Genomic DNA, 20,129 nt, shown 5'->3' with positions numbered 1-20,129 from the left:
CTAACTCATTCTGGGTCATAGGCTTTTTTCAGATTTGGCATTTATCCTAAAGAATATGTACTAGCCAGAAACTAGAACTCGAGGTAGCATTTCCCTCACTAAATTTTTATATCTATTTTTCCCCCTACTCAGGAAAATGAATTATAATGAGCTAACTGAAATCCCATATTTTGGAGAACCAACCACTAATATTACTCTTCTCTCATTGTAAGTAAATAAAATTTCAGGTCTTTTACTTAAATTATGCATAGTACACAGTTTTTTTTGTTTTTGTTTTAGGTACCCTTGTTGTTGATCCTAATTATTTAACATTTTTGTGGTTTAGGGTGGATCACTGGCAATAGCTTTAATATAATCTTTGTTTTATAGAGTCCATAATATAATCCCAGAAATAAATGCAGAAGCATTCCAGTTTTACCCTGCTCTCGAGAGTTTAGATCTCAGCTCAAATATAATATCAGAAGTCAAGACATCGTCATTTCCTCGAATGCAGCTTAAATACCTGTAAGTAAAATAGAGTTTAAATTAGATTTAATTTGAAGTGCATGTTTATTATTCATTGATATTTATCTTCCCAGATATGTCTTATTTATTGTGATTTTGATATGCTTATATGAAACAAACCTAGGTTAGATTTTTTTGTTTTTTTTCTTCCCTTAAAGAGTACACTATTTTCAGAAAATATTAAGTATCCAGGGTAATTTTTGAGATTTAATTCTGGATTATGTTTTACTAACAGTCATGTAAAAGGTAAATGGGAGTAGTTTGTTAAACAGTGCTTAACCTGTGTAATGGTGGTGATAATTAGCGTGAGTGCTAGTGTTTTACAGTTTACAAAACACATTCACACATACTGTTTCAACCCAAATGAAGTAGGTATTATCCTTATTTTGTACTTGAAGAAACAAAGCAGTTAAATGATTTGTAAAGTTGCATACGGTTGCTAAGTGGTAGAGCTGGGGCTTAGTCATAGACTTGAGGCAGCTTTACAGTGGTAGAATGTTTAGTTTCACTGAATTTTTTTGTTGTTATCTTGTTCATTTTAGGAATTTGAGCAATAATAGGATAACCATCTTGGAGGCTGGTTGCTTCGATAATTTGTCAAGTTCCTTATTAGTGGTAAAGTTAAACAGGAATAGAATTAGCATGATTCCACCCAAGATCTTCAAGCTACCTCACCTCCAATTCTTGTGAGTAACTAAATAGATGGATTATAAGAAGATTGTTTTTTCTTATATGTCTTTCTTTTTATTATTATTAGGGCAAATCAGCAAACCAATTTTTTGACTGTAAAACTATTTCTGTTAAAGGGAACTTAAAAGAAACAGGATTAAAGTTGTGGAAGGTCTCACATTCCAAGGTCTAGACTCCTTAAGATCTTTGAAAATGCAGCGGAATGGAATTAGCAAACTCAAGGATGGAGCTTTTTTTGGCTTGGATAACATGGAAGAATTGTAAGTACTATGAACTAGAATAAGAGATTGTTAGGAAGGGAGTCTGGGGCTTTTCAGTGCCAAACAGCTAGGATAGTAGCTTTAATTATAACAGTACTTTAGCTCTTCCTCCCTTCTCTTATGTGAAATAAATTAAGATTTAAGCTTTGTTATCTAACTGGTATTTTTGTCATCATTCTTCCAAACATTTCATCTGAAAAGTTTATATTCCCTTAATGTTTGACTGATGAAAATTATTAGGATTTATCCAGAACAGGTATACTATATCTCTTGGTGAGTTGATTTTATAGATATGATATTTTAGAGAGTCTTACAGGCTTCTTGCACTAAATCTTAAGAAACATGTACATATTTATGAATAGAATTTGTCTGCTCACTTGGGTTGAGCAAAGGTATATGCCTCTCTGTGCAAGACTTAATGAAGATTTTTGGAATCTTCTCATTGCATGCCTTGTTGGGTTTTTTTTCTTAAAGATTTAATTTTGTTTATTTTTGGCTGTGTTAGGTCTTTGTTGCTGCACGCGGGCTTTCTCTAGTTGTGGTGAGTGGGGGCTACTCTTCGTTGTGGTGTGCAGGCTTCTCATTGCGGTGGCTTCTCTTGTTGCGGAGCACGGGCTCTAGGCATGTGGTCTTCAGTAGCTGTGGCTCACAGGCTCTAGAGCACAGGCTCAGTAGTTGTGCACAGGCTTAGTTGCTCTGCGGCATGTGGGATCTTCCTGGACCAGGGCTCGAACCCGTGTCCCCTGCATTGGCAGACGGATTCTTAACCACTGTGCCACCAGGGAAGTCCTGCATGCCTTGTTTTGAAACATATTCCCTCCTTTCTTTAATTCTGCAGAGAACTGGAGCATAATAACCTTACAGAAGTGAACAAGGGGTGGTTGTATGGCTTGCGAATGTTACAACAGCTCTATGTGAGCCAGAATGCTGTTGAAAGAATCAGCCCTGATGCATGGGAGTTCTGCCAAAGACTGTCTGAACTGTAAGTGTGAGATGGCATTTCAGTGGAAGCTGTGAGACTAGAGCAGATTGAATAAGTCATTCCCATGGCCAGTAATGAGATCTAATATCCCTTTTTATTAGAAGTTTGAAAGCCCTAAATTTATCATGTAAGTAGAATAAGAATATGAAAGTTGAACTAGAAGAGAGTGAATTTTTTACCTTCCATGTTTCCTGTTTTTAGTGATTTGTCCTATAACCAGTTGACCCGCCTGGATGAATCTGCCTTTGTGGGTCTGAGCTTACTGGAGAGATTGAACTTAGGGGACAACAGAGTCACTCACATTGCTGATGGTGTATTTAGGTTTCTTTCCAATCTTCAGACACTGTAAGTATATCTCTCCTTTTTGGGGATTTTTTTTTTTTTTTACTAATTTTTTTAAAGCACTAAAGCAAAACAGCTAATCAGTGTACATATTATGTATGTTAATATTTTGCAGTTCTTCTCTCCTATGCCTTGGGGCAAGACAGTCTTGCTTATCTCTATCCCTATATGTAAATTTTATGTATCTCTAGCCATTTCAGTTTGTACTTTAATTCTGAGTTAACTAAACAACAAAGCATCTCTTATTGTGCCAGTTACTGTGGAATAAAACACAGTTGCTAGTGTCAGGAATGCACATTTTCTTACTCCTCTGACCTAGAACTACCAGTAGTGTACCAGATCTACCACTTCTCATTGAAAAGGATGCAGGACATATAGTGGGAACAGCTCTGGCAGGAAACCTCTTCACTGTTACCAGTTTGCTGCATGACTTTGGACAAATAAAACTAACATTTATTAATGATCTGATATGTGCCAGGTGCATTCAGAGTACTGGGATATTATTGCTCTTTTCCATACTGGGGGACTGAGGTTCAGAGAGATTAAATGATTTGTTTAAAGTCATATACCTTGTAAATGTTTGGGCCAGGATTAGAACCCAGGTCTTTTCCCAGGTCTTTTTTATGCTAAAGCTCATGTGCTTTTTTAAAAAAAAATAAATTTATTTATTTATTTATTATTTATGTATTTTTGGCTCTGTTGGGTCTTTGTTGCTGCATGCAGGCTTTCTCTAGCTGCTGTGAGCGGGAGCTACTCTTTGTTGCAGTGCACGGGCTCCTCATTGTGGTGACTTCTCTTGTTGCGGAGCATGGGCTCTAGGCGTGTGGGCTTCAGTAGTTGTGGCACGTGGGCCCAGTAGTTGCCATGCGCTTCCTCTAGAGCGCAGGCTCAGTAGTCGTGGCGCATGGGCTTAGTTGCTCCACAGCATGTGGGATCTTCCCGGACCAGGGCTCGAACCCGTGTCCCCTGCATTGGCAGGCGGATGCTTAATCACTGCGCCAGCAGGGAAGTCCCTCATGTGCTTTTCATTTTACTGTTAGATGAACAAAATTACTTAGCCTTTCCTGGTTTTTTTTTTTTTTATGTCCAGTGAAGGATGGATATAGGATTAGATGGTTGCAAAAGGCAGTTTCAACTCTAAACTTCTGTTGTTCTGTAAGTTGAATGTTTTACCCTGATCATGGAATATAATTGAATGAAGAGGTATTTTAATGAAATATAGTAATCTCAAACATAGAGCAGAATAAGAGAAAAAGAGTAATTAGTAGAATTTGTAGATTCTTAAGGTTCCTGAATAGGGAACTTTTTGGTCATCAGGTTTAGTTGATAAATGGTCTCAGAAAAGAGGCAGGTTCCAACTTTGGGACCTAACCATAAGTGACAAAGAAAGCATGATAATTTTGTGAAGGTGTCTGTGTGTGCACCTGTGTGTGTTTGATGTTTTTTCTTTTTTTTTTTTTAACTTAATGAAGTAGTCCTCCTTTAGATTTGGCCTTGAAAAAGTAAAAGTGATTTCCTTTTTTTAAAAAATTTTTCTCTTTTCTACCTTATCAGAGGTTAAATTAGATCAGTGCAAACTCAGGAATTTATATTAGACGCAGCTGTAGTCTTTTGGCAGTGCACGGGATGGCAGACAGGTTCTTTTAGTATACCACTGATTATTACTTTTAGCATTAAAGTTTAGGAAAGTAATTGCAGACGTAAATGATTATCTAATGCTACAAAAATAGTTAAGGCAGAATTAGGAACAGATCTGAGATATTCCGGCTTTAGATCAATGCTCTTGCCAGAGTAGATATACTTCTTACTCCCTTTGGTGAGTGAGTTCTATTTATGCTGTTCTGTGGAGGAGAGGGAAAAGTCCTGCAGAGTTGAGCCATCAGTTGTTTCAGTGTTTATTCTTTAGTAAAATAAAATGATCTTTCTTAGCTTTCACTTCAGGTAAAGACATAGCTAAATGGGAAGAGTGATCTCCTATCTCCTTACTATTATTCACATAACTTTACACATGTCTTTTTTTTTTTTTTTTTTGCGGTATGCGGGCCTCTCACTGTTGTGGCCTCTCCCATTGCGGAGCACAGGCTCCGGACGCGCAGACTCAGCGGCTATGGCTCACGGGCCTAGCCGCTCCGCAGCATGTGGGATCTTCCCAGACCGGGGCACGAACCCATGTCCCCTGCATCGGCAGGTGGACTCTCAACCACTGCGCCACCAGGGAAGCCCTACATATGTCTTATAAAGCAAAAAACTTTGTGCTTTATTATGAGATGACTTAAGGAAGCAAAAGTGATTAAATATCTTTAACTGGTATTTCTTCCATGATGACATGGTGTGGTGCAATTGCATTTCGTCTGAGAATGGAACAGTGGATTTTAAAAGATCCATACTTTTCCTTTTAAAGAAAACAGAGTGATCACTCTAGCACATGGGTATATCATTCTTACTTTCCAGGGGGCATGTTTAATTGCTGTTGAGCTGTGAAGCTCTGTATTGACATTACTTTTTGTCAGCCATTTTAGATTTAAGGGCTCAGGGGAAGGCTTGGATCACCCCAAAATCCCATTAGTCTGAAATAAGATTTGTAAGCCATACCCCCTGCATCTTGAAATCCTCCTCTTTGTAGGGCCCTGACTATAATTTTTAATATGCTAACACAATTACGGGCTATTAGCTAGGAAGATTAATACTCTTAGCAGGTGCTTAATTTATTTACCAAGGTCGGCTTAATTCTTAGCTTATGAGAATTAGTTCTTATCTGCTTATCTCAGGTATTCTTTAAAAAGAAGAGTTGAGTGTTTCTCATAAATAACCTAACCTTTACTGTAAGGATCAAAATTAAAATTAGCATTGCTATGTCAGGATGATGCCTGATGGTGTAATGGTCATGTTGACTAACATAACCTGTCTATCCCTGACATTTTCGTAGAAACTTAAGGAACAATGAAATTTCATGGGCCATAGAAGATGCTAGTGAAGCCTTTGCTGGACTCACAAGTCTCACTAAATTGTATGTACTTATGATATTTATGTATGTCTATGAAGGTATATTTTAAAGAACCTATTGTAAATGTGATTGGATTGTGTCTATTTGCTGTGGCTAGAAAGTCTGAGCCTTCTGGTTCACCCACTAAAGGAAGAAGCTTCATTGTTTATTAAGGTTTTTGTTTTTTGGTTTGTTTTTCATTTTGTTTTTTTGTGGTGGGGCACTTTCTGAAAGAACATTCCTAGTGTCACTTAAAGAGAAGTTATTTATGGAACTAAAATTTTGATTTAAGTAAAAGAAATGCACTGAAACCAGAATTGAACCATGATCTGTTTAATCATGTGAAATTTATGGGTAATTTAGCAAGAGAGGATTCTCTCAAGCAAGATTTTAGATCTTCTCCCATAAGAATGTCTCCCAGACTTCACACTTGTCTGAGTTTCTTTGACCGGATGATCTTTTGCTGAGAAGAGAGAAACTGGGAATATAATCCAGTTTATTATATGAAAACTACAGGTGTATCTGTGGTCAGGATGGTTGTTTATAGATACCTCACTGAGCGCTGACATCTTAATAGACACATTTATTCTGTGCTTCACACTGGTTAATAATGAAGTTCACAACTTTCTTAAGAATGCATGTTAGGCTTATTTTCACTCGTTATAGGTAAATGTTTATTTTAATGAATTTAATTTTGTTTAGTGGAGAGCTTTATTAGAAAGGTCTGTTTGTATTTCAGAATCTTACAAGGAAATCAGATTAAGTCAATTACAAAGAAAGCATTCATTGGTCTTGAATCCCTTGAGCATCTGTAAGTATTTTTCAGCCATTTTGCTCAGTATATAAATAATCTTTGCTCTTAGCAGAGGTTTTCATGACCATTTAAAGTGTTTATATAACTTAATTGTAGAAATGGTGACTGGTAATGTTTCATTTCTCTTCATTTCAGAGATTTGAACAACAATGCTATAATGTCTATCCAAGAAAATGCTTTTTCCCAGACTCGCTTGAAAGAACTGTACGTAACTTAAGTCTTTTTTGTCACTAATTAGATCATTATCCACGCTTGTGCTTAAAGTGTGATGAATGTGACCCAGATGTTTCCCAAAGCACACAATTCAGGCAGGAAAAAAGAAAGTGTTAACATTCAGTTATTTTAGTAACTGGATGTAATTTAAAAATAACATTGAAAAGTCCAGAGTGTGTGGCTCCAAGACCTTCTGTTTTTTCCCTGTGTTGCTGATGCATATAGTTAAAGAGACCTTAGCAACGCTGCTTATGCTTTATGTTTACCCTACTGTTCCTTTTTTATTCCCCTCTTCCTTTTTGGACTGTTGGAGACATGTGTTCTCTTGGGATGAGTTACAATTAAGGTATTATGTAATTTTTGGAGGTGATCTAGCACTTTAAGTATAATGGTCACAGAGGATGTCTCTAATCTGTTCAAACTACTAAATGTTCCAAAACTGTTGAATAGTTATGATAGAAAAATACATATCATTTTAACGTTTTTTCATTCATGATTTAAAAAAATTGTTCTTATTTCCCAGGGGGGATTTCCCAGGGGTGGGTTGGTTAGTTGGGCGTTGCTCTTAATTTTAAACTCTGGTGATTCGGATATTGAGCCACTGGTGAGAATCAACGGGCTATATCAACTTACCTTGCCTTGCCTGAAGGCTGTTCAAAGGGAGGTCTGTGGACCAGAGCTGATTCATGACGAGAGAAGGACAGAAATTCAGAGCAAGCTTTTTAGAAACTTATAGAACAATTTGACCTTACTGTGACACTTCTGTTGAATTTTATAAAAGTATTGATCTATAACAGATTGGGAATTTAAAAAACTGGTCCTTCTCCACATATAGTTTGAGATGCACTGGAAGTATGTGAGTTCAAATTGCCTCGGTTTAGATTCTTGCCCCATTCTTTACAACTGTGTGTTTAGCCTAGGACTCAGTTTCCCTTCTCAGTATGGGAAGAGCACCACCCTCAGGCTTATGTGAAGATAAAATGAGATAATTTGTTTATGGAAGAAATGTTTATTGTCATCTGCTATGTAAGGTAGTGTTCTAAATGCTAAAAACGCAGTAGTGAACAAGACAAAGTCTCTGTCTTCATAGCATATTACAAAATTCTGTTAGGAAGATAAATAGTAAACCAGTAGGTATATAATATCTCATCAGATAATAAATGTTCTGAAGAAAAAGCTGGGTCAAAGGTGTACAGCGTACAGGGATCGCTATTTTGAAGTAGTGAGGGAAGGCTTTTCTGAAGATAACAGCCTTTGAGCCAGGCCCTTAGTGAGATGAAATGGCAAACCATCTTATACTGGGCGAAGGGCATTCCAGGCACAGGGAAGAGCAAGTGAAAAGGCCCTGAGGAAGGAGCTTGCTTTTTGTGCTTGAAGAACAGCAGAGACACTGATGTGGCTGGAAGACAAGAGCAAGGGAAAGAATGGTAGGAGATGAGGTCAGAGACATAAACAGGCCTGATCTTGTAGGGCCTAATAGGCCATGAGGAGTTAGGACTTTTTTCCCTCTAAGTGCATTAGAAAGCTTTTGAGGGTTTTGAGGAGATACTCCACACAAAGCCTGGCATATAGTAAAAGGTGAATAACTAAGATAATAACAAAAGTTAAAATGTTATGGAGATCATCTTTTGTTATTTTCTGCCAGATTTTTTAAAAATAAATTTATTTACTTATTTTTGGCTGCATTGGGTCTTCATTGCTGCACACAGGTTTTCTCTAGTTGCGTTGAGTGGGGGCTACTCTTAGTTGCGGCGCGCGGGCTTCTCATTGCGGTGGCTTCTCTTGTTATGGAGCACGGGCTCTAGGCACGCGGGCTTCAGTAGTTGTGGCACGCGGGCTCAGTAGTTGTGGCTCACAGGCTCTAGAGTGCAGGCTCAGTAGTCATGGCGCATAGGCTTAGTTGCTCCTTGGCATGTGGAATCTTCCCGGACCAGGGCTCGAACCTGTGTCCCCTGCATTGGCAGGTGGATTCTTAACCACTGCGCCACCAGGGAAGTCGTCTGCCAGATTTTTAAAGTGGCTTGCTTATTTATTTATTTATTTTTTTGGTCTCTTGAGATATTTTGAGTTATTTCTCCTAAGGCTTACTTTAACTTGAAAAGGCACAACTTACTGCATATCAGTATTACCTTTTTTTGGTTGTGATAATCCGAGGGCCAGCAAGAAAGTTTTAACTCTTGTTAAGAGAAATCAGTTTAAAATATAATTTTTATAGGTGAAAGCAAATATCATAGTTTCATTCTTCAGAGAGTCACTTGGTGATTTTTTGAGTTGGTTTGAACAAGCTGCTAATGCAGGAACTCTAATGCAGCTTATTTACTGAGAAGTTTTAGTTGCTCTTGGTTACTTTAAATTTAAGTCGTATTTATAATACAGAATTTCACATCAACATTTATTGAAGTATCTCTTAATACTTTTTGGTGTCCTTCACAGTGCTTTGCATAAATATTGGGGGGAGGTGGGAGAGTCAAATATGAATTAAAAATTGTTCTGCATTAAAATTATGTAATCATGGTAGAAAATTAGATAGTTAAACCAAGAGGGAGAGAAAGACTCCAAATCCCCAGTACTCAAAAGACAACCACTGTTGATATTTGGTATATATCTATCCATATACTTGCGGAGAGAATGCAGCATATACTCCATTAGGTACAGCAGAGTTCATTAGCATGTGAAGGGTGGAAAGATGCAAAAGAAACAGAAGTGAAGGGAACTAATGTGAATCTTGTGGTATCTGTGGCCAGACACTATGCTAAATGCTTTATTTAAAAAATTTTTGAGGTAGGTGTTCTTAATCCCACTTTCCAGGAATAGAAACTGAGATTTTGGAGGCATTCAGTATCTTGCCTAAGGTAAGTAGTGGAATTAGGATGTAAGTCCATGTCTCACGAGGTAACTTATATTATATCTAAGAAAGCATAAGTTAGACCATATCATTCCTCTGTTCTTAACCTTCCGGTGTCTTCCCAGCACACATAGGAAAAAAACAACTCAGGTTCTTTCCTTAGTTTATAAAGCACTTACATGGCCTGGTCCTTCTTGCCCATCTCTCTGACCTCATTCCCGTCACTGTCCCCTCACTTTCTGTGCTCTGGCTTCAGTGGCCTCCTTGCTTTTCACACTAAGCACACTAAGTATCTGCCTCAAGGTCTTTGTGCATAGTTTCCTCTGTCTGTGACAATCTTACCTCAGATCTTCATGTGATTTGCTCTCTCGATTCTTTCAGGTCTTTGCCCAAATGCCATCTCTTCAAAGAATCTTTCCCTGACTGCTTTATCTAAACTGGTAGCTGCTGTCTCTATGTCTCTGCCCAGCTTTGCTTTTCTTGACAGGACTTAACTTTCTGACACTATACTTTGCATTTGTTTGTTTATTGCTTGGCTCTAAATACATAAGCTTTGTGAGAGCTGTAGTGCGACAGCCTAGAACAGTGCCTGGCATATAGTAGACTCAAATATTTCTCGGTGAATGAATGCATATAACATAAGAATTCTGAAATGCAAAAGATAACTTTTGGCCTGCTTAATTAAAATTGCCCTTGATAAAGTATGGCTTTTGGGGTACCTTAAAGACTGTTTGAAACTTCTTTGGAATCAGATCTTAGGTATTTTTATACCAAACTTTAAAATTACTTGAGGATTTTGGTGATGCATGCAAAGCAGGTTATAATGTTGTCAAAATCACTTGCTTTCCCTACTTCCAAGTGGATGAGACATTTAAGGGTCATTAAAATAAAACACTGACTTTTCACGTATATTTTATAGGCCTATTATAACCACAAACCATTTTTCAGTGGTTCTTAGTTTAGGTTGCAGTACACATTGCCACAGGGCTGAAATGTTTTTAGTCTTGATGAAATAATTTGAAAATAATTATACCCTCTCCACAACAAAGATGTCTCTATGTCCCAATATATATAGTAAGCTCTTCCCCAAATTTCTCTGGGAAAAATTTTAAACGTCAAAAGTTTAAAGGACAGTACAATGAACATCCATATGCCATTTACCTGGATTCATCAATTGTTAACTCTTTGCTAAATTTGTTACCTGTTGCTCTCCCTCCCTCCTTCATTCTTTCCCTTTCTCTTTCCTTCTGTCTCTCTCCCTCTTTCCACACACACTCATATACGTATATACATACACTTATTATTTTGCTTAACCAGTCGAAAGTAAGCTACAGACATCATGACACTTCACTCCTAAAATATCTCAGCATGTATTTCCTATGCAGGGTTATTTTCTTATATAACCACAGCACTATTATCACACCCAATGAAATTAACATTGATAAAATAATATTATCTAATATGCAGTCCATACTGAGATTTCCCTAATGTCCAAAAATGTTCTTTGTGTATATATATTTTCTTAATGAAGGATCACGCTTTACATTTGGTTGTAATGACTCTTTAGTCTCCTTTAATCTAAAATAAATCCCTTACCCTTATTCCCCCTACCCCTTTTATTAGTGTCTTTCATGACACTGTCATATTTGAGGAAACAAGGCTGACAGTCTAAATTTGTTTTTTCATGGTTAGATCCAGGTTAAACATTTTTTTGGCAAGAAAAATGCTTAGGTGTGTAGTAAGCTTTTTTTTTCCTCTTAATTTATTTATTTTTGGCCGTGTTGGGTCTTTGTTGCTGCGCGTGGGCTTTCTCTAGTTGCAGGGAGCGGGGCCTACTCTTCGTTGTGGTGCGCTGGCTTCTCATTGCAGTGGCTTCTCTTGTTGCGGAGCACAGGCTCTAGGTGCGTGGGCTTCAGTAGTTGTGGCACATGGGCTTAGTTGCTCTGTGGCATGTGGGATCTTCCCGGACCAGGGCTCGAACCGTGTCCCCTGCATTGGCTGGCAGATTCTTAACCACTGCACCACCAGGGACGTCCTGTGTAGTAAGCTTTTAATGCTGGAGAAACTTGGAATGAAAAGTAAAGGGCACTTCTTTTCCTTTTGTTTCTGCAGAATTCTGAACACAAGCAGTTTGCTCTGTGACTGCCATTTGAAGTGGTTGCTTCAGTGGCTGGTTGATAATAACTTTCAACATTCTGTGAATGTAAGCTGTGCACACCCTGAATGGCTAGCAGGGCAAAGCATCCTGAATGTGGATCTGAAAGATTTTGTCTGTGGTTTGTATTTTTGTTTTAATATTTTGTATATTATGCACTTACTATCTTAACAACGGAATTAAAAAAAAATTTAAATAGAATGCTTTCCTACTAGCATATCTATTTCCATTTCTTTAGATTCTTCTCTAACATTTTTATATTGTAATTGTAGCTTAAATTTTGTGTTCTTCGACTTAATATATCATAAGCAGTTTTTTTCCTCAGTGTGTTCTTAAATGATCATTTAAAATACTGTCTATATTATAGCATCTTTATAAATGTAGGCCTTTACCTTTTAGGGAGATTATTAACCTTAGAATAAATATCTAGTAGTAAGATTCCTGAATCAAAAAGTGTGAGTTTTTTTTCATGAATTCATTCAAAAGCATGATTTTATATTTAGTAGATCTTGAAAAGTGCTACCAGGTGTTTTCAAACAGGTAGCACTAGTTTATGTTGTCACCAGCAATGTATGAATGTACCAGTTTCATTTGGTTTCTTTTTTTTTTTTTTTTTTTTTGTGGTACGCGGGCCTTTCACTGTTGTGGCCTCTCCTGTTGCGGAGCACAGGCTCCGGACGCGCAGGCTCAGCAGCCATGGCTCACAGGCCTAGCCGCTCCGCGGCATGTGGGATCTTCCCGGAGCGGGGCACGAACTCGTGTCCCCTGCATCGGCAGGTGGACTCTCAACCACTGAGCCACCAGGGAAGCCCGGTTTCTGTTTTTGATGCATTTTCCTAAGACAGAAGCAGCAGGGTTTGGGAGTTTTTTGGAGGGGAAGGGGGACAGAGACAAGTTGTCATAGACAAGTTGTCTTGATTCTAGCACTTAATTATAATTTCAAGTATACATCTATATTGTTTTTTCTCAATTTGTAAATTTTTCTTTTACATTTACATTTCCTTTAGTAACAAATTCTTAGCTTTACACAGTGGAACTTTTAGATTAGTGTATCTGTGTTGCATATCACTAGTAACTCTGATCATTTAGATACCTGTATATTGCCAGATGTATTTCCACAGTCTACTTAAAGATGCTTAGGACATTTGGAAGTTCAGGCACATAAAATACTTAAGTTATTTTTACAAACTTTAAGGAAGAAAACAAAGAATCTAGTAATGATTAAATTCTGCTTACATTGCCATGAATGCCCTTCTGACTTTAGTTTTAAACATAAGCTTACACCATACAATTTATCTTCCTTTTTTAGTTATCACTTTTATGGCACAGTGAAATGTTACCCAGTGAAGACATTGGTTAAGAATTCATATACCTGCTTCTCTGAATCAGTCCAATAATATATTATTATTTATGAATCTATAGTTTATTAGCCAGTCCTAAGCCAGTCTTCATTTGGACATTTGACATGTTTGGAATTATTCACTATTTTAGGTGAAAGTTATGCACAAAGTACTTTCAAATAGTATGTTTTATTAATAGGAATACCTTTTTTTTTTTTTTTTTTTTTGTGGTACGCGGGCCTCTCACTGTTGTGGCCTCTCCCGTTGAGGAGCACAGGTTCCGGAGGCGCAGGCTCAGCAGCCATGGCTCACGGGCCCAGCCGCTCCGCGGCATGTGGGATCTTCCCGGACCGGGGCACGAACTGTGTCCCCTGCATCGGCAGGCGGACTCTCAACCACTGCACCACCAGGGAAGCCTGGAATACCTATTTTTATATATGTTACATATACACACAAACACACACATACACATACACACAAGGGGTAATAGAATTAGAGCTTGTTTTAAAATTCTAATTTAGGTTTCTCCTTTTCTCAGTAACTGGTAATACTTAAGAAGTACATTCAAAGCATAAGTGACAGTAAGGGATGGTAGAAAGAGTGCTAAGCCCTGAAGTCTGAAAACCTGGGTTCCAGTCCAGGCTTAGCTGTGGACTTACATATCTTAGAGCAAGTCATTTGACCCTTCTGGGCATCATTTTCCTCATCTTAAAACAAGGGAATTGGATTCTAGCTCTATAGTCCCTTTCAACCTTAACATGACATTTTGTAAACATAACATGCAATTTTACATTATTTGTTTTAAAATTGAATCTATAGAAGCAAAAATAAATAACTGACTTGGCTCCTGCCCCATTTTTTTCTCCTTAGATGATTTTCTCAAGCCGCAGATAAGAACCCATCCTGAAACCACAGTTGCTCTAAGAAGCATGAACGTGACTATGACATGCACTGCAGTGAGCAGCAGTGATTCACCCATGTCTACTTTGTGGCGCAAAGACAGTGAAATCTTGTATGATGCTGATGTTGAGAATTTTGTTCGTTATCAGCAACAAGCTGGAGAAGCTCTGGAATACACTAGTGTCTTACATCTTTTCAATGTAAATTTCACAGATGAAGGAAAATATCAGTGTATTATTACTAATCACTTTGGTTCTAACTATTCTCATAAAGCCAAACTGACTGTGAATGGTAAGAAATTATGCTCCCTGATAGTTTTGTGGTTAGAAGGATTTTTCATGTTTGATTTTTGAATCTTTGACCAAGAAAATTAGGATAAACCTGACATTGCAGGGGGATTCCTTACTGTTTTTGTCTTTAGGGTTATGACAGTATACAGACTGGATTGCTAATTTACCCATTTACTGTCCCTAATCAGTCTTTGACTGAGGGGTAAAGGTGAATTCTGTGGCTCTAGGAGATGGGCTACTTTCACTTTTATTTATGCTTTTGAAAAAAAAATTTTTTTTAATTCTCCATTTTCTTTCCAGAACCATAATTCTGTTCTAAAAACTATGAAATTTATTCCTGACATTGTTCACAGGCCGTCCAATAACTGGGAGTATTGAGAACATTTCTGGGTCCAGTGATCATTGTCATTGTCTAAATGTAGTCACACAAAACCATTTTTGAAAATAATGCTCTTTTTCATTGTGGCTGTGAAAGAAAAAAACAAAACAGCTTGATTGATATATCACCTGTTAGGCTGAATAACTACAACACTTCAGGCTTTGTGCAACCAAAAGATGTACATATGTCTTGATCCTGGGTTGTTTTATGAGATGTTTTGAAGGCATAAATTTTTTTTATCATGCAGTTTCCTTGACAGCTTTGTAGATGTTTGTTTGGGAAGCACCATTTAGTCTCTTAAGTAAGGGAGTCATAGTAAATATTAGGTTCTAAAATATATGTTCAAAAAGGTTTGTGGCTTCTGCTTTTTCTGTCCCTATCAAGGAGATCAGGTAGATTTGCCACACATTCTAGAAGAGTTAGTCATCACTGTACTCCATGCCCTGAGGTTCTGGGAGAAAAGATGGCCTCTGAAGTAGCATTTATTGTCAATGCAGGGAGCATGTCTTCTCAAAGAAATGGAGCATTGCAACAGTCGGTATTTTGCCTAATAGAGTCTCCCTCCCTTGTATGTAGGTATGAGTGTATGTATATGTGTGTGTGTGTGTGTGTGTGTGTGTGTGTGTGTGTGTGTGTGTGTATTCCCCCCACCCACCCACTTTCTCTTGGTGATCTTTTTTGGAACAGAGATGCCATCTTTTCTGAAAACTCCAATGGATCTAACTATTCGCACTGGTGCCATGGCCAGATTAGAATGTGCTGCAGAGGGGCACCCTGCACCTCAGATTTCCTGGCAGAAAGATGGTGGTACTGACTTTCCTGCGGCTCGAGAGAGACGCATGCATGTCATGCCTGAGGATGATGTCTTCTTCATTGCAAATGTGAAAATAGAAGACATGGGGATCTATAGCTGCATGGCACAGAACATAGCAGGCGGCCTCTCAGCAAATGCTTCATTAATCGTGTTAGGTATGTTTATTGCTCCGTGGGTCCCTGCTTTTGTGGGAGTCTTTTTATTATGGATTGACTCTTGGTCTTAATGGCAAGAAGAATCTATGTTTGAGATTTTAGTTGGGATTCTTATGTCTTTGTTTCCTTGCTCTGCCAATTTATGCAGGGTTATGTCAGCCTAGGATATTAGTGGATCAGTAAATTGAAATCTGGGGAAATTCTGAGGGCAGAATTAGAGATTTTTATCCCATGAATTGAATATTCAAATCCCTTTGTCCTGTTATGTTTCCCTCTGTAAGTTTTCTACTTCATGTATATGTTTTTTCTACTATTCAATAGTGAGTTTGCACTTTTATACTGCCTCACATACCTGCTTCACAGAGAACTTGAGACAATGTAACTTTCCCCCCAGTTCATTTTTTTTTAAAAAATTATAAGATGAAAAAAATGATCTGTCTTCTGGTTAGATTTCCTGTTTTCCTTCCAGTGTGCTCCTGTTAATCCTATCCTCTGGTAAAATGTCTTTTCCTCATAGATTTCCCCTGATAAGCCAGTTTGTTTTCTTATGAGAACACTTTTCTTTTCTTTTTAAATTGGGATATAGTTGTTTTACAGTGTTGTGTTAGTTTCTGCTGTACAGCAAAGTGAAGTAGAGTTCCCTGTGCTATACAGCAGGTTCTCATTAGTTATCTGTTTTATATATATTAGTGTATATATGTCAATCCCAGTCTCCCAATTCATCCCACCCCCCACCCTCTTCCCCCTTTGGCGTCCATACATTTGGAAAACACTTTTCTTCATGGGACTCAAATTCAAGGTAAATTCTCTTTTCCTCTAGATGTTAGGGTTTTTAAAAACGTGTTGGTTTGTGTAATTACTTGTGTAATCAGAAAAATAAGTTTATTGTTTAAAAAATTTAAGATATGTAGAAAATTAGAAAAAAGAGGGAAGGTCACTCAGACACCGTTAAAGATTTTGACATATTCTGGAGTTTTAAAACACTCATCTTGGGACTTCCCTGGTGGTTCAGTGCTGAAGAGTCTGCCTTACAATGCAGGGGATGTGGGTTCAATCCCTGGTCAGGGAACTAAGAGCCCACGTCCCTCAGGGCAACTAAGCCCGCGCACCACAACTACTGAGCTCACGCCTCAACTAGAGAGCCTGCCTGCCACAAACTACAGAGCCCATGCTCTGGAACCCACGTGCCACAACTATAGAGCCCGCACGCCCTGGAGCCTGTGCACCACAAGTAGAGAAGAGAAAACCCACATGCCACAACTAGAGAGAAGCCCATGCGTGTGCTGCAAGGAAAGATCCCGCATGCCTCAGTGAAGATCCCGCATGCCACAACTAAGACCCGACACAGCCAAAAATAAAATAAATAAATAAATAAATAATAAATCTTTAAAAAATCCCACAAAACTCATCTTGGGACTTCCCTGGCAGACCAGTGGTTAAGACTTGGCCTTCTGGGACTTCCCTGGTGGCGCAGTGGTTAAGAATCCACTTGCCAATGCAGAGAACATGGGTTCGAGCCCTGGTCTGGGAAGATCCCACATGCTGTAGAGCAACTAAGCCCACGTGCCACAACTACTGAGCTTGCGCTCTAGAGCCCGTGAGCCACAGCTACTGAAGCCCGTGCACCTAGAGCCCGTGCTCTGCAGCAAGAAGCCACCGCAATGAGAAGCCCACGCACCACAACAAAGAGAAGCCCCTGCTCACTGCAACTAGAGAAAGCCCGTACGCAGCAATGAAGACCCAGTGCAGCCAAAAATAAATAAATAAATTTAAAGAATTAAAAAGATCAATGAAAGAAATACTTATAAACAAAACAAAAGCTTCACCTTCCAATGCAGGGGGTGCAGGTTTGATCCCTGGTTGGGGAGCTAAGATCCCACATGCCTCACGGCCAAAAAACCAAAACATAAAACAGAAGGAATATTGTAACAAACTCAATAAAGACTTTAAAAATGGTCCACATCCAAAAAAAAAAAAAAATCTAAAAAAGAAAAATAAAACACTCATCCTTATGTGGTTATGTATACCTACTTTTTTCCACTTAATTTTTTTTTTTTTTAAAAGAAGATGTTGGGGGTAGGAGTTTATTAATTAATTAATTTATATTTGCTGTGTTGGGTCTTCGTTTCTGTGCGAGGGCTTTCTCTAGCTGTGGCAAGTGGGGGCCACTCTTCATCGCGGTGCGCGGGCCTCTCACTGTTGTGGCCTCTCTCGTTGCGGAGCACAGGCTCCAGATGCGTAGGCTCAGTAGTTGTGGCTCACGGGCCTATCTGCTCCACGGCATGTGGGATCCTCCCAGACCCGGGCTCGAACCCGTGTCCCCTGCATTGGCAGGCAGATTCTCAACCGCTGCGCCACCAGGGAAGCCCTTTCCACTTAATATTGTATCACAGGGTTACCTTGTCATTAAGTCTTCATGAATATCATGTGGCTGTGGTATAATTTACTTACTCATTTTTCTGCTAGATTTTTAGATTTTTCCCTTTACCTTTAAAAATTACAACTAATTTTGTAATAAGCATTTTTGTATATAAACCTTTGAATTCTTTGCTTAGGATAGCTTGCTCAAGGTGTAATTCCTGAGATGAGATTTAGATTTTTTGAGGCTTTTGCTTTTCTGAAACATTAACTTCTAATCCTCCCATGAGCATATGAAAGTGCTTATTTCATCGTAACCTAATTAGTCTAATTCAATTAGGAATAAAACTGCCTAATATTTTTTAATGCATCTTTCTGTTAGAGACACCCTCATTTATTAGACCTCTGGAGGACAAGACAGTAACCCGAGGTGAAACTGCAGTATTACAGTGCATAGCTGGAGGGAGTCCTGCCCCTCGCCTCAACTGGACCAAAGATGATGGACCACTGCTGGTGACAGAACGGCACTTCTTCGCTGCAGCCAACCAGCTTCTCATCATTGTAGATGCTGGGCTAGAAGATGCTGGGAAATATACCTGCATTATGTCCAACACCCTTGGGACAGAACGTGGTCACATTTACCTAAATGTGATTTCCACCCCCAATTGTGACTCTTCCCAAAGTAGCATTGGGCATGAAGACGATGGGTGGACCACAGTTGGCATTGTCATCATTGTTGTGGTCTGCTGTGTTGTGGGTACCTCTTTGATCTGGGTCATTGTTATTTACCACATGAGAAGGAAAAATGAAGACTATAGTATCACGAACACAGGTGAGTGGTACCCGGTTGACCCTTGTGGCTTATACCTGAGTCAGGAATGTAGTGTAGGATTTGTTGTTAAATATAAAAAACTAAGGAGCTTTGATAATTTATTTGTGATAGAAGGAAGAGTTTTTCTGTTAAAATGTCCTACTTTCTTGATATAATGGAACCGCTCTAGTGAATAAGCTTAAGAATTTGTAGACAGTCCCCCCAAACTTTGTTCTTTTAAACAGTTGCATGTGCACCTTCTTTCTTTAATACCTAAGGCTCATTTCCATTGTAATTTTCCTTTGGGGAAGAGTGGAGTCGTTATGACAGAGATCAGTCTTTCACACCTGTCCCCCACCCTGAAATCCTGTAAGAGAAGAGGTATAGCCAGATAGATTGCTAAAGTGTGTCTGTGGATAAGATTTCAGACTTCAGGTTTTTTTTCTTTTGGTAATACTTTTAAAATGAAGCTTGGGGGAGAATTCTAGTGAGAAATAATTTTCAGAGAAAATTCTAGGAGTTGTTGAGTTCCTAGGTACATAACATTTTCCTGGCCATTAGTACCAAAGTAGAATGCATTTGCAAGATAGTCTTCTGAGTTTTGGCTTAAATTGCCTAACTTTATTTGAGAGTTACAGATGTCTCTTTTACAGACGAGCTCAATCTGCCTGCAGACATTCCCAGCTACTTGTCTTCCCAAGGAACACTGTCTGAGCCACAGGAAGGCTACAGCAACTCTGAGGCAGGTAGTCATCAGCAACTTATGCCTCCTGCCAATGGATATTTACACAAAGGCGCTGATGGTAATGACTTTTTATTATCTGTGCTTACAATTTCAGCCTACCCTGTTTAGTTTTTTTTTAAGTGTATAGTTTTCCACAGTAATCTGAAGCAATATTTTAAAGTAAGCTACTCAATGAAAACATTTGCCCCATGCAAAATAGGATGAAAATTGACTAAAGTCTTTTTTTTTTGAGTTTTTGAATTTTATTTTATTTATATTTTTATGCAGCAGGTTCTTATTAGTCATCAGTTTTATACACATCAATGTATACATGTCAATCCCAATCTCCCAATTCATCACACCACCACCACCATCCCCCACCGCTTTCCCCCCTTGGTGTCCATACGTTTGTTCTCTACATCTGTCTCAATTTCTGCCCTGAAAACCAGTTCATCTGTACCATTTTTCTAGGTTCCACATATATGCGTTAATATACGATATTTGTTTTTCTATTTCTGACTTACTTCACTCTATATGACAGTCTCTAGATCCATCCACATCTCAACAAAT

General features: G+C 38.5%; 1 protein-coding gene across 2 annotated transcripts in view; it reads left to right on the top strand.

Annotated features, from left to right (window-relative positions):
- Positions 1-20,129, top strand: part of LRIG2 (leucine rich repeats and immunoglobulin like domains 2) — a 67,257-nt gene that overhangs the window by 31,885 nt on the left and 15,243 nt on the right. For both annotated transcript variants that reach the window (XM_082670664.1, XM_082670665.1), the window contains 14 exons: positions 133-207; positions 370-504; positions 1,047-1,190; positions 1,311-1,454; positions 2,293-2,436; positions 2,638-2,781; positions 5,705-5,785; positions 6,501-6,572; positions 6,711-6,779; positions 11,746-11,909; positions 13,999-14,319; positions 15,385-15,666; positions 18,407-18,856; positions 19,489-19,638. In XM_082670664.1, the coding sequence (XP_082526790.1) occupies positions 133-207; positions 370-504; positions 1,047-1,190; positions 1,311-1,454; positions 2,293-2,436; positions 2,638-2,781; positions 5,705-5,785; positions 6,501-6,572; positions 6,711-6,779; positions 11,746-11,909; positions 13,999-14,319; positions 15,385-15,666; positions 18,407-18,856; positions 19,489-19,638 (2,375 nt within the window). The remainder of the gene's footprint in view (positions 1-132; positions 208-369; positions 505-1,046; positions 1,191-1,310; positions 1,455-2,292; positions 2,437-2,637; positions 2,782-5,704; positions 5,786-6,500; positions 6,573-6,710; positions 6,780-11,745; positions 11,910-13,998; positions 14,320-15,384; positions 15,667-18,406; positions 18,857-19,488; positions 19,639-20,129) is intronic.

The sequence above is a fragment of the Grampus griseus genome, assembly GCF_964374135.1.
Source record: "Grampus griseus genome assembly, chromosome: 1".
Taxonomy (NCBI): Eukaryota; Metazoa; Chordata; class Mammalia; order Artiodactyla; family Delphinidae; genus Grampus; species Grampus griseus.
The sequence above is the reverse complement of the archived record's forward strand: the minus strand, read 5'-3'. Positions and strand labels throughout refer to the sequence as shown.